At 44.0% G+C, this 13,540-nt stretch overlaps 1 protein-coding gene across 2 annotated transcripts; it reads right to left on the bottom strand.

Annotated features, from left to right (window-relative positions):
- Positions 1-568: 568 nt before the first annotated feature.
- On the bottom strand, positions 569-13,160 carry LOC140504572 (L-amino-acid oxidase-like). 2 transcript variants are annotated; one of them, XM_072609703.1, is made up of 7 exons: positions 13,091-13,160; positions 9,781-9,995; positions 8,590-8,702; positions 5,988-6,189; positions 5,007-5,075; positions 4,734-4,870; positions 569-2,414 (listed from the first exon to the last, which is right to left on the bottom strand). In XM_072609703.1, the coding sequence occupies exons 1-7, from the start codon at positions 13,101-13,103 to the stop codon at positions 1,490-1,492; spliced, it is 1,674 nt and encodes a 557-aa protein (XP_072465804.1). In that variant the 5' UTR covers positions 13,104-13,160; the 3' UTR covers positions 569-1,489. The 2 variants fall into 2 exon arrangements, with proteins under 2 accessions (XP_072465804.1, XP_072465803.1); XM_072609702.1 differs by lacking the exon at positions 13,091-13,160 and having other exon boundaries at positions 9,781-10,014.
- Positions 13,161-13,540: the final 380 nt, after the last annotated feature.

The raw sequence follows: 13,540 nt of genomic DNA, 5'->3' as shown, positions 1-13,540 counted from the left end.
GGAAACTGAATTGTTTCCTTTGGAATTGTCTTAGGAAGATTCTGTAGATCATCTGGCAGGATAAGGTACTGAACATGGGGGTCCTTCCTTGAGCTGAAATGTCAAGCATTCCAACTCTACAGCAGAGGGTGCAACTCTGATGGGTGCACCACGTTATTCAAATGCTGGACCTACCCTTGCCTAAAAGACTATTTTACAGGCATCTCACACAAGGCAAATGTTCACATGGTGATCAGAAGAGATATGAAGACACTCTGAAGGCCTCTCTGAAGAACTATGGAATTGATTACATGACATGGGAGACACTGGCACAGGACTGCCTACCAGGGTGTGCCCTCATCAGAGAAGGTGCTGTGCTCTGTGAGCAACAGAACTGAAGTAGCCCAAAACACAGATTTAGAGATATCTCCACCCCAAATGTTCGCATGTCCTATTTCTGCCCAACCTGTGATAGCATCATCCAAGCTTATATTGGTCTGATCAGCCACAGTTGGACCCACTGTAATTTGACTTTAACGTGGTGATGCCACTTTGGTCTTCTTACAGAATAAAGAAGAGTAACCAACCATCTTATTAGAATACTATTTATTGGAGGGCAGAAATGGTTTCATTTATATCACTCCCCATCACAGGCCTGGTACATAGTAGGTGCTTAATTAATGCTTGTTGATTGAAGTCAGTGATGCTTTTAAACCAGTTTGTATTCTATTTACCATATCAGCAGCTATATACATTTTTTAAAAGTACACATATATACAAGAAATATGATTTATTCAGTCCCCCAAAGATATGTTTGCTGATTTATTATGTCATGTCATTTAATGAGATAGTGGTGGTGGTGGGGTGTTTCTGTTTGAGAGATGAAGACAATGGCTAGATGGACTTAGATCTCATGCCTGTCATTGTTCCCCATAGCAAAGAACTGTTACAGTCTCTTATCCTTGTCCCTCTACCCTGAGGTCACCCAAAGTAGCTGGAGGTCATTCAGGGCCTTGGCCAGAGAGCTCTCAGACCATGACTGTTAGGTAGAATAGGTCCTAGGAAAGATATCTTCTCCTAAGCTGTGGACCTGCTGTCATTTGCTTTCAGGACCACTGGGAGAGGTGTCATTGACCTAACCATTCTTCTCACTCAGCTCCTTTAGCCCTGAATTATTTTGCTCTGCCCTGTCCTCAGAGGCCCCCAAGGAGATGCCAAGCTCTTAATTCTCTTGGGAGAAACAAGAAGGTATAGGTCAGACTAGACAGCCTCTGAGGTTGCTTTTGGTTATTTTGATTCTGTGATTAAACTCTATTGCTTGATTTCTTAGTACATAATAACATTGTCCATAGTAATGGTCAATTGCCTATAAACGTATAGATATATTACCCATAAATATTGGTTTAACTGGATTTATTTTCTTTGTATGCCAGTCCCTAGGCTATGCTAATGGAGACCTAGCTCACCTACTTCCCACCTCTCATATCTACCTTCTTCCATCCTCCACCTCTCAAAGGCCTCTCTGTGAAGAACAGGCCTTTTGAGACTTTCCTTTGATCTCCTGAAAGAAAGATGATCCCTTATCCAAAGCCACATCAGCATCAAAGTCAGTGTCGTAGTCAGAGTGATCATCATAGTCAGTATCATGGTCAGTAGCAGCAGCATCAATGGCCATCTGTACGCTTCGGGCTGCCCGGAGACCGGATTTGATTGCTGTGTCTATCCAGCCATGGGGTTGGCAAGTGTGCTCACCAGCAAAGTAAATATTGCCCTCAGGCTGGAAGAGTTTTTCTGAATAGTCAACAAACTGGTAAGGGGTGAACTCTGCAAATGCACCGAGGGAGAGTGGATCTAGGGACCAGCGTTTCACCACGGATGTCTGACATATTTTTTGTAGCTCCTCCTTAGGCCTCTGGTGGATAGTTGCCAAATCACCCAGCACCGTGTCCACCACCTTCTCATGTTTCATGCCCAGGAAAAAGGTGGAGTCATCACCCACAGTATAGGAGGCCAAAAGGACACCTAGGTTGCCAGTGAAGTTATGGCTTGGGTAGTAAATAAATCTCGTGGGCAGATCTGTGATGGATACTCCACCTTCGATGCCATCTCTTTCCCAGAAGCGTTCCTTGCAAACCAGGAAAACTTTGGTGGCACTGCTGTAGTGGATGGCACGGAGGGCATCTTGCTTGGCCTGGGAGAGTGGTGGCTCAAACTGGATGAGACGTGTGGCCTTGGCTGATGATGAGATTATGGCAAAGTCACCTGTAATGACGGACTGGCCTGAATAGGGTCTTTCACTCTGGTAGGTAATTTTGATCCGAGACCCAACCACCTCTACCTTCTTCACTGCGGCACCCAATAAAACAGTGTTGGGCTTCAAGGACTGGTATAGGGCATTGGGGAGCTGATCAAAGCCACCAGTGATTTCATCAAAGCTGTCCCGAGAAGAAAAGGAGAAGGAAGCAAGGAGGTAAGATTCTCAGCTCTTTAGAAACAATGAATGTGGCCACCTATGAATACTAGGAGTCCCTTGATGTTCCTAAGTGTCACCCAATTTATCATTCATAGAGCCTAAAATGCTACTATCATCAGTATATTTCTTGGTGTGAAGCACTTCTCTAGGCAGGCTTGACTTTTAAAATGCAAATACTCCCAAGAAGGGGAAAGCCTGTTTAATTAATGAAAGTAGGTATTCTTAACCTGGGGTCCATGTGCTTTCTATAAAAATATTTTGGTGGACATATTTCAATATAATTGATTTCCCTTGCAATTCTATGTCTTTTGTGTACGTAAAAATATTATTCTGAGAAGGGGTCCATAGGCATCACCAGACTGCCACAGGATACAGAGAAGGTTAAGGACCCTTGGATCAGAGGCTTTCCTGTGACAAGAGAGGAGGTAGTCAGTTCTAGCACTGGAGAGATGAGTGGGGATGAGGGGAGATAAAAGAAGAATCTTGCCCATTTCCCTGCTCTTACTCTGGGATGTTGAAGCAGTATAAAGAGTACTGACGAGCCAAAGGATTGTGTTCAAATCCCAGCTCTGCTAACTGCAATCGATGTGATCTTGGGAAAAGCACTTAACTCCTGGCCTCCAAGTTCTTTGTCTACATGATTAGAAAGTTTGACTCTTGGCCTCTAAAGTCCCTTTCAATTCTAGATACAATGAACTTATTATCTCTGACTTTACAAGTCTTGAGGAGAAACCAGCATGGAAAAGTTCTTTGACAATTTTCACATATATCTATATCTGTCTATCATTCTATTTATCTCTATCATTCTGCCCATCTTCCTATCTATATCTATCATTCTACCTATCTCTATCTATCTGTCTGTCTGTCTGCCTATCTATCTATCATCTCCATCCTCTTCTCTATTCCCACATTTAAAATGGGCCCATATCACCATCTGCCTGAACTCCATCAATAGCTTCTTAAATTTGTTCCATCCTCTACTCTTTCCAGTTAAGTGGCACAGTGGATAGAATATTGAGCCTGGAGTCAGGAAGACTCTTCTTTATGACTTCAAATCAAGCCTCAGACACATACTAGCCATATGACCCTGGGCAAGTCACTTACCCCTGTTTGCCTCGCTTTCCTCAAGTAATTGACCATTACTATGGACAATGTTATTATGTACTAAGAAATCAAGCAATAGAGTTTAATCACAGAATCAAAATAACCAAAAGCAACCTCAGAGGCTGTCTAGTCTGACCTATACCTTCTTGTTTCTCCCAAGAGAATTAAGAGCTTGGCATCTCCTTGGGGGCCTCTGAGGACAGGGCAGAGCAAAATAATTCAGGGCTAAAGGAGCTGAGTGAGAGGAATGGTTAGGTCAATGACACCTCTCCCAGTGGTCCTGAAAGCAAATGGCAAACCATTTCAGTATCTCTGCCAAGAAAACCCAAATGAGGTCATGAAGAGACAGACACAACTGAACAACAACTACCCTTTCCCTCTTCAGACTATGTGTCATACCACTGACAATAGATTTTTTTTGTGCCTAGACCTTGACAAACCATTCTTCTGTTTATTTCAGGGCTCTCAACTATCTGTATTTATCCTGGCATTCAAGGCTGACCACAGCTTGGCACCATTTTAATTGTCAGGTCCTCTAGCAACACATCACCCATCTTCTTATAGAAGGGGGAGTGATTGCCCACAGAGCAGGAGGCCATCAGGACACCTGTGTTGCTGTGTTGTTTCCAGACTTGGCTCAGTGTTAGCAGTTCATCTTTCCCCCCTTCTCCTTTACATACATATTTCTTGCTCTAGACAAACAATACAACTCTCTGCTTTCAAAAATACCCTCCTCTTTTCTACTATGCCCTTGTTGTGCTGTCCCTGTGCCTGGAATTTTCTCTCTCTTTTTCCTTCTCCTACCTATCCCTTGAATTAAAATGCCACCTCATCCATGAAGCTCTCCACATTTCCCCCTCTATAATGTCCCTGGGACCCTCTAATATGCTTTGCTTAAACTTCTCTGATGCCCTTATGCAGAACTTTCTCTTACTACTATTGCCTCCCTCAAGATCCCTCAGCTCCTTTGAAGGAACTATACTGGATTTGGGGACAGGGAGAGCCTCTTGCTCTCTACCCCTCCAGGGTTGTGGGAACCTAATGAGAAAATATTTGTGAAGCACTTAGCGCAGTGCCTGACACTAGTAGGTATTTCCAGTATGGGGAGTTCCTGCCATTGTAGAGACCCACTCTTCACTTCCCCACATGGACTTGAAAATATTTCTATTCTGCTCACCCATCTAGATTAGAGAAGATGAAGTCACTCCTCAGGGTCTCCAAGAGAGATTTGTAGTAGCCTGCATCTTCATTCAAGACATCTCCAATCATCTGGACAGCTCCTTTGCTCAGCTTCCCCTCCTTTATTAGGTAGGCCTGAGTGAGGAGCACAGTGGGTAGAGGAGATCCAGGTGGTGGGAGAAAAGAGCCACAGTAAGGGAAAGAATATGAACTCAGGACTGATCTAGATATTGAATTCTCCATCCCTTCCCCCATTTCCCACAACCCTTACCTTGGTGGAGAAGGAATCATATATAGACATCAGGTGGCTGCAATTGGTAAGCTTCAGTTTTTCCACCACCTAGAGGGAAAGGGTGTCATGGATTAATGAAGGAGGAGGCAAGGCATGTGGGGTTTATTGTTATTGACCTGAACATCTCCCCTCTGTATGCTTCTTCCTAAAGAGGAGAGGGCATGGCAGGGTTGGATGGGAAAGAGGAGGTGGCAGATGGAGGAAACAGTCTGGGAGCCTGAATTAAGGCTAAGGAAGAGGAGAGGGGGTGGGACAGGATTGGACCAGTCCTAGCTATACTTCTCTTATTCCCTTCTTCAATTGATCATTACAAATTCTGAGGTCATTCAGAGGAAGGAGGCTTCTTGGGAAGAGCGAAACTCATTGTGGTTCAGAATGATTCCTTTTCTCTTCTAAAAGCTTACTTTAAGGAAATGCACCATACACACATAGCTTTTTTAAGGTGTAAAGGGCCTTAAATGTCACGTAGTTCAACCCCCTTCATTGTACAGAGGAAGAAACCAAGACGCAGAAAAAGGAAAGATTGGCTGTTGGCAAGACCGCACAACAAGCTAGTGTCAGAACTGGGACTTTGAATCCATGTCTCCTATTTGTTATATGACCTGAAATTTTAGCAAGGGCCTCCTTCCTTAAGGGCCTTCTGGAAACCTATTTCCTTTGGTTTCAGCCACTTATTCCTTGAGAGGGGACTATCACAGAAAAAGGCCAGGAGCTCTGGAGTGGAGATACTGATGAGGCATGGGACACAAAGGCCCCAAAATGCCCAACTGTCCCTCCATTCTTTTCTGGAGATGAAGCCTGATGGCAAAACAGGAATGAACTTCAGAAACTCCAGAGACCCAAGCTAGGTCTGGTTGGTTGGACTCTGAGGCTGGCAGATTCAAGCTGCTTCAGGGAACTAGCATCTTATTGGCAATGTGTGGGGATTAGGAGGTGGCTGAATGAGTGTCTGTTGGTCACCTTAGCTATGGCTTCTTTGAAGAGTGTCCTGGGCATCTTGCCTGACTCCTCAGGTCTCACAGGGTAGCCCAGGATGTTAGGATTTTTCAACACATCTGAGGTCCTATGCCGGCGGCCATTGATGTAAAACCAAGTGTTGTTACCAGACTGGAAAAAGGTGTTCAGTTTCAGACCAAGCTTCTGCACGTAGAATCGGATCAGTCTGGAACACAGAAAGAAGAGCCCCAGCAGGAACACCAGGCCTGGTCACCTCCTATTGCTCAACCATGGTGGATATTTCCCCAGAAAGGAATTTCAAAACTACCACTCCTTCCCCTTCCAAAGAGCTCTGATCAATATGTTCCTCTTGAAGTCTAGTCTCTGCTTCCTCCTGCTATTGTCTTTGCCAGTTTCACCTTCTTTTTGGTCTCAGGGAAAGATCTTTCTTGATTAATTGAAGCACCCAGGTGGTGCAAGTAGATAAGAGTGCTGGACCTGGAGTTAGGAAGACCTAAGTTCAAATCCCCCCCTTCAGATGTTTACTAGTGTGACCCAGGCCAAGTCACTTCACCTCTGCCTCAGTTTTCTCATCTGTGAAATGGGGATAATAATAGCAGCTACCTACCAAGGTTGTTTTGAGGATCAAATGAGATAATATTTGTAAAGTGCTTACTTAGCACAGTGTTTGGAACAAAGTAAGTGCTTTATAAATACTTATTCCCTTATTTAATTAATTGTTAGAAATTCTGAGTAATTTCAGAGAAATAAATCCTCTTGGATGGAGTAAAAACTCATTGTGGTCCAGAATGATTCCTTTTCTCTTCTAAATGCCTACTTTAAGAAAATGCATCATACACACATAGCTTTTTTGAGGTGGAAAAGACCTTAGATATCACCTAGTTCAACCCCCTTCATTGTACAGAGGAAGAAACTGAGCCCAGGAAAGGGAAAGAGTTGGTTCAAGGACACACAACCAGCTAGTGGCAGAATTAGGACCTTGAATCCATATCTCCTTCTGTCTGTCCAGAGCTCTTTTCATCTACCTGGGCTATATCATTGACAGATTCAGATTTGGTTGGAATGGATTCACTGGGTGGGTAGAGCAGGAGAGACAAGAGAAGACAAAGGGAAGTAGAGTAGGAAGTTGTGATCTCTATTAGTTAACAGTTTGAGCAAAGAAGGAAAATAGAATAATTGGGGTTAGTTATATTAGAGAATGGCGTCAGAGATCATAGGACAATAACAATAATAGGTAGCCATATTTAAGGTTTGTTAAGCACTTTGCAAATATTATCTCTTTGGTTCATAGATTTAGAGTTGGAAGGGGTGGAAATTAGAGGCCATTTAGTGCATCCCCTTTATGTTATAGAGGAAGAAAACTAAGAAGATCCAGGTTGACTACTCAGCTCATCTCATTATAAACAGAACACCCTTATCCATTACAATCTGAATGTAGTAACTCTCCTTGGTCCTGAAAACTTTTAGATTGGAATTGTGCCCAGTGACTTCCACTAATTCCCTGGGTAAACTTTAGTAAATCACTTCCCTTCCAGGAAACTCAGTATCCTCACCCATAAAATGAGGGCAGAATGGGGTGGGACCTTAGCTCTAAAGTCCTCCCTTCCAGCTCTGAGGTTCAAGGATTCACAGTGGATTTACCAAGATAGGTGGTGTTTTAATGACAGAAGGAAAGAAGGAAACACTCATTTACTAAGGACCTAATATGTGCCAGGGACTGTGCTAAATATTTTTTAAAATATTTAAAAATATTATCTCATTTAATCCTTGCAACTATCCTACTATTATTATTCCCATTCTATAGTTGAACAAACTGAGAAAAGGTCACACAGGTAGTAAGTGTCTGGGTCAGAGGTAAACAAAAGTCTTCCTATTGTTTCTAGGTCCAAGAATATCTACTATGCCACCTAGCTGCCTGATGATCAGAATAGCATAGCCCACAGAGACCAAGTAACTTGTTCAAAGTCATACAGCAAGTAAAGTGGCAAAGTTGGGACTAGAACACAGACCTAATTCTTTTCCCACTATCCCAAGCTACTTGGGAGAGTGAGTTTTCCCTCCCTGGTGTGGGTTTACAATCCCAAATCCCCTTCTGCTGGTTTCTCCACCAGCTTTCTGTATCATTGACTCCCCATTGGCTGCCCTCACTTCCTCTCTCTGACCATTCTCCTCATCCCTCCTCCTTCTCCCTTCTTTTTTTTATTCCTCCTCCTCTTTCCTCCAGGACTTCCAGATTTTTCTCAGTCCTACAGATGTTTTACTCTGCTCAACTCATTTCCAAAATCAGATTTGGACCACTTGATATAGCTTGCCTTGTGGCCAAATCCTGGTGGCAAGCAGGGAGAGCCTTGGTTTGTGATGAAGGAGACCATGGTATTTTGCAATATCTTTGCCATCAAACTACCTGTGGGACTTTGGGTACCTTGACATCTCTGAACTTGACTTCTCCTTCATCAAACAGGGATCATAATCTCTGTTTCACCTGTTTCCCAAAGGGTATTTGACAGGATTCTGGAAAATTCATTACTGGGTGCAACTGTCCAAGTTAGATTCTTGTTATCTATTAGATTCAGTCCCTTCCCTAGTCCCTTGCTCCAGGTCTCACCTGTGGTTGGCTGGGAACCTCATAGCACCCAGCTCAGTATACCAGTTGTTCTCTGGGCTCCGGAACGTTGCCACTCTTCCCCCAATTTTGTGCTTGGCCTCCAAGACTGTCACCTAGGTTCAGGAAGAGTGCCTCATTAAGACAAGATTTGACTTTGCCCATGGCATACTCTCTTATCTTTTCATTCTCCCTAGCTTAAGGTGAAGGTAAGTCGCTCATGATTGAACAATGGTATAGGGAGGATGGAACTCTTCTGTGTCTTTTGAAAGTACAGAAGAGTGGAGAGAGAAAACCCTGAGCAGGGGGTTATTTCCATTGGCCTTTATTCCCTTAATATCAGTGTGAAGTAATCTAATCAGTTATCAAACAAGCATTTATTAAGTGCCTACTATATGTGTTAGTCATTAGGGATATAAATACAAAAAAGTGAGACATTCTCTGCCCTTAAAGGATATACATTTTACTAGAAAGATAGAATATGGTGAGATATGGTGTAAGAGAAAGCATTATCCTGAGAATCAAGGACCTTGGGCTCAAGTCCTGATTTTGCACTGATTTAGGTGAGCTCTTTTCCTTTTGGGGGCTTCAGTTTCCCCATTCTGTAAGACAGGAAGATCCTGACCTTGCAAAATGGGATTGAAGATGAGAAGATTGACTAAAGAAAGACCTAAACAAACTTTGGTTTCGCCAACAGTAGTGTAGAGACCTCTAGGTGGTGATGGTAGTGGTGGGGTTGGCTTGGGTCAGGGGTGGGAAACCTGTGGCTTTAAACCCACATGTGGCCTTCTAAATCCTTAAGTGTGGCCTTTTGACTGAATCCAAATTTTACCAAATGAAGATTTGTTTGGTAAAATTTGGATTCAATCAAAAGGCTGTGATGGAGGATGGGGCTGAGTTGGTTTGGGGCAAGGATTGGAGGAGGTCCCAGTGGATGGTGGGGGATGATCTGTGTTGGGAATTAAGGGAGAAACCTTTCCTTGTAAGGAGTTGTCCCTATTTGGAGGATAGAACAAGAGGAGGAAAAGTCTGTCTCTTCTCTGAAGATAGAATTTCATTCTTTTTTTGGCTGCTATGTCACAAGGGTGTTGTTCACCATTTGAGGGAACCAGGATCCTGTCCTTGGAAAGCTCCTAGTCTGGCACAGAGTGGGTGGTTAATAAATGTTTATAGATTGATTGATTGCCTCCTCACCTTGTGCCCAGCATCCTGAAGTGTCTTGGCTGCTATCAATCCAGACATCCCAGCTCCGACCACCAAGACATGCGCCTTAGATGCAGAGGTCCCAAGACCCTCCTGGGCAGTTTTCAGAAAAATTTCATACTCAGGGTCCTCGAAGCATTTGGCAAGGAGTTCAGAGTAGCCATGGCAACTGGGAATGGCCAACAGGAAGGCCAAGGTCAGGACACCTGTGAACAAAGGGTTCATGTCCTGATGATGGGGGGATGGAGAAAGAGGGTAGTGGTAGGGGCCAGGGCATTCCCTTCCCCCAACTTAGCTTGCCCTTGGCTAGGCTGTTCATTTTTTTCATTGAGGTCAAAGTGAAATGGAAAGAATTCTTGACTGTGAGCCAAGATTGGATTTGAATACAGCCTCTAAAACGAAATACAACCTCTCCATCTATAGAATGGAGATTACAAGAACAGAAACTGACATAGACCTTTAAGGTTTGCAAAGCACTTTATATACTCTTTTGAATCTGATCCTCACAACAATCCTGTGAGGGAGGAGCTATTATTATTCTCATTTTACAGAGGAGCAAACTGAAATTAAGTATTCGGTCCAGAGTCACACAGCCAATAAGTGTCTGAGGTAGGATTTGAACACGTGTCCATGATTCTGAGTCCTGCCCTCGGCACTATGTTATCCAGCTGTCTTAGTGCATTAACGCTTTGGGGACTCCCTGTACAGTACTTTAAAGCATATAAAGGGCTTCCTCATTTCAGACTCATAGCAATCCTGTGAAGTAGGAGCTATTATGATCCCCATTTTAGAGGAAACCAAAGCTTAGGACAGTTAAGTGACTTGCCCAGGGTTCACATAGCTCATACATGTCAAAGGGAGGATTTGAGCCCACATCTCTCTGACTCTTGGACTTACACTCTATCCATTGCCCCACAAAGCCACTACACAGGACTGTTAGGAGGACCAGATAATTGAATATCAGTGTCAACTATGATAATTAATTCAAGTCAAACAAGCCTGTAAGTCCAGACTATCCTTACCCAAATGCTCCCCATCTCTGCCATGTCCCTTGGGTCATTTTATGAGTCTGTCTCTATGTGAGTATGCATCTGGATATATTACAGTATGTGTCTCACAGAGAGACACACCCAATCATGACATACCCATTTACAGTCACAGAGACTTATACACATGAAAATACCTACAGATCAGTCTCGGCAGACATCCACTCACATACTCAAGGAGACAGACATACAGACAGAGATATACTTATAAAGAAATATACAGAATGTGGAGAAACACTAAATGCTCCCATGTACAGATACACAGATACACCTCCATACAGATATATTCAAATATACTCATAGACATACTTGTAAAGCCCCAGGTGCAGAAACAAACAGCAGCCCAGACACCAATTTAAAAGGACAAATAAGGGGAAAAAAGCATACAGCCATTTACACAAAGGCAAATACTTCCTTTTAGGCCCACAGGAATGCTCTCCTCCTATGGCCCATCTGACTTACTTGATTGCTTACACCACCAGGATGGGATGGAATTCCTTCTGCTGAGATGGAGGAACCCCAGGTCCTGCTTCTATGTCCTCCAGACACTGATCAGCTGTCAGTCACCTGATCAACTGATGCCACCTGAGGACCCTGGGGCCTTGCCAGCTACACCAAGGACTTTGGGGTTTTTCTCTGGACCCTGTAGCTGAACTTTTTTTTTCTATCCCAAAGGGTGAACTCCATGACCACAAGTATCATCTTATTTTGTTTCGCTTTTTTCTATTTCTGTCTAACTTGGCACTTGGCACATAATCAGTGTTTCCTACATATTCATTCATATGTTCATATAAAGATACATGTATAATGAATGTATATTCACTCATTCAGACGCACTCTCACGTAGATACCCAGATAGTACAACAGATATAAAGACACACATAAGCACAAATACACTCATAACACACTCACAAAGCAGATTCCAGGAGCACAAAGGAATCTAGCTCTTAACAATGATCACGATCCCTGGACCCACCGAGGTGGGGGCAAAGCTTGAGTCAGAGACCCTGGGGTTTGGGGAAGGGGCACCTTTTGGTCCTCATAAATCTCTGATGAAATCAGGACACTATTTTCCCTCAGGTTACTGGGCTGCAGCCTGGGCAATATTACTTTTACTGTTCTCCAGGCAGGGCTGAGTTCCAGTCTTGGCTCAAACTTGAGCTCATTGCTCTGTACCCGGTGCCTCAGTTTCCCCAATTCTGAAATGGATAAAGGAATGCAGGTCTCTATTGCTACTCCCTTTTCTCTGCCCAGTTAATAAGTAACATCTAATAAATCACGTGTGACAATTAACTAGGGATCCTGAAGTCTAATGCAGAGGAAGACTGGAACATAGAGGTTCTAATAATTTCTCCAGGGTCATCTCCCTTACTAGGGAGAGAGCAAGGAAGGAGACCCAGCTTCCGTCCCTGGGCATTGTTAGAAATCATTTACAATGCCAGTGTTCCACCAATGTTTCACCTCTTTCACAGCAGGTGAAACTGAGGACTCTAGCATTAAAGGCAATGAATTCTTATGGGCTACCCACTGAAGAAAGGGCAGAAAACTGAGGTGTCAAGCTTCCTGTCCATATAGAGATACCTCAAATCAGGAAACTAAGAAAAGGGGGCCTTGTGTCTTTGAAGATATCCAGCCCCAAATTCTCATTAACCAACCTCCAGAGGACAGAATATCAGAGCTGGAAGAGCCCTTAGAGCTTAGATAGTCTGACTTTTCTTTAGTAGATAGGGAAACTGAGACCCAGAGAATGGAACAGTCTTGTCCATTATTAGAGTGGGTCAGTAACAGAGCCAGAACTAGATCCCAGGTCTCAGTCCAGGGTTCATTCCATTGTACCATACTACCTTTATCCTCCATAGTTTCTCCCTTATCACTCTGACCTTATCCCTAAGTTCTATCCACATGACCTCCATGTTCCACACAGAACCACCCCACTCCACTATTTCCTATGACTTTGTCTCTAGTTCCCCTAACCAGGGTCACTAAGTTCTCTTCTTCATTTCTTATGGCGCCTTTCCCTTGATTCTATTTTCTATAGCTCTATCAACCATCCACTTATGACCCTCAAACCCCAATCCATCCCTTGTCCCAAATTTCTGTGTCTTCTTAATCCATTCATTCCCTTGGCCCCCAAGGTCCTGATCTATTCCCTCACTCCCCTTAGCTCTGTCCTCAGCCCCTGCTAGTCCCATTCTTTGACAGCACATCCTCCCCAGTCACCCATTCTCTACTGTGCCATCTGATCCATCACTCACCCAACATCTCCATGACACCATAGGCATGCCAGGACGTGAGTTTAGCTGGCCCATTCTTATGGGGATCCCACCTCAGTCTCCCCTCCCCTGCCCGCCCATCAGTGTCTCAGCCAACCAGCCCTCAGGTCTTACTTACCAAGGAACCCCAGAACTCCATTGGTCCCAGTCAAGCAGCTCCACCCTCTCTCCAAACCCCAAGGCTCTGCTGATGGGTGTGGTTGCCCTAGCTGATTCATTTACATCTCAAGCTTCCTCTTCCTGGCCGCACAGCACCAAGGAAAGTGACTGATTCCCACTGGGAAGTGTCTCACTGTTCCCTTCTTCCTTCTTTCCTTCTTCCTGTCCTATAGAGGACTCCCCGAGCCTCAGGGGCATGAAATAGGGCACCCCAGAGCCTATTCCCAGAAGATGCTGAAGTAGATTTGAGCCCTAGATCCAATGATCTTGAAC

This window comes from Notamacropus eugenii, chromosome 5, assembly GCF_028372415.1.
Source record: "Notamacropus eugenii isolate mMacEug1 chromosome 5, mMacEug1.pri_v2, whole genome shotgun sequence".
NCBI classification, from domain to species: domain Eukaryota; kingdom Metazoa; phylum Chordata; class Mammalia; order Diprotodontia; family Macropodidae; genus Notamacropus; species Notamacropus eugenii.
This window is presented reverse-complemented; position numbering and strand designations above follow the sequence as displayed.

Bases quoted from the DNA above. Each gene is read 5' to 3' on its own strand.
- LOC140504572 (XM_072609702.1), bottom strand. From the start codon at position 10,014: ATGAACCCTTTGTTCACAGGTGTCCTGACCTTGGCCTTCCTGTTGGCC. The intron at 5,076-5,987 runs GTGACCAACAGA...CTTTCCCTCTAG, and splicing joins TCAAAGAAGCCATAGCTAAG to GTGGTGGAAAAACTGAAGCT. The intron at 2,415-4,733 runs GTGAGCAGAATA...TTCTCGGGACAG, and splicing joins ATCTTCTCTAATCTAGATGG to CTTTGATGAAATCACTGGTG.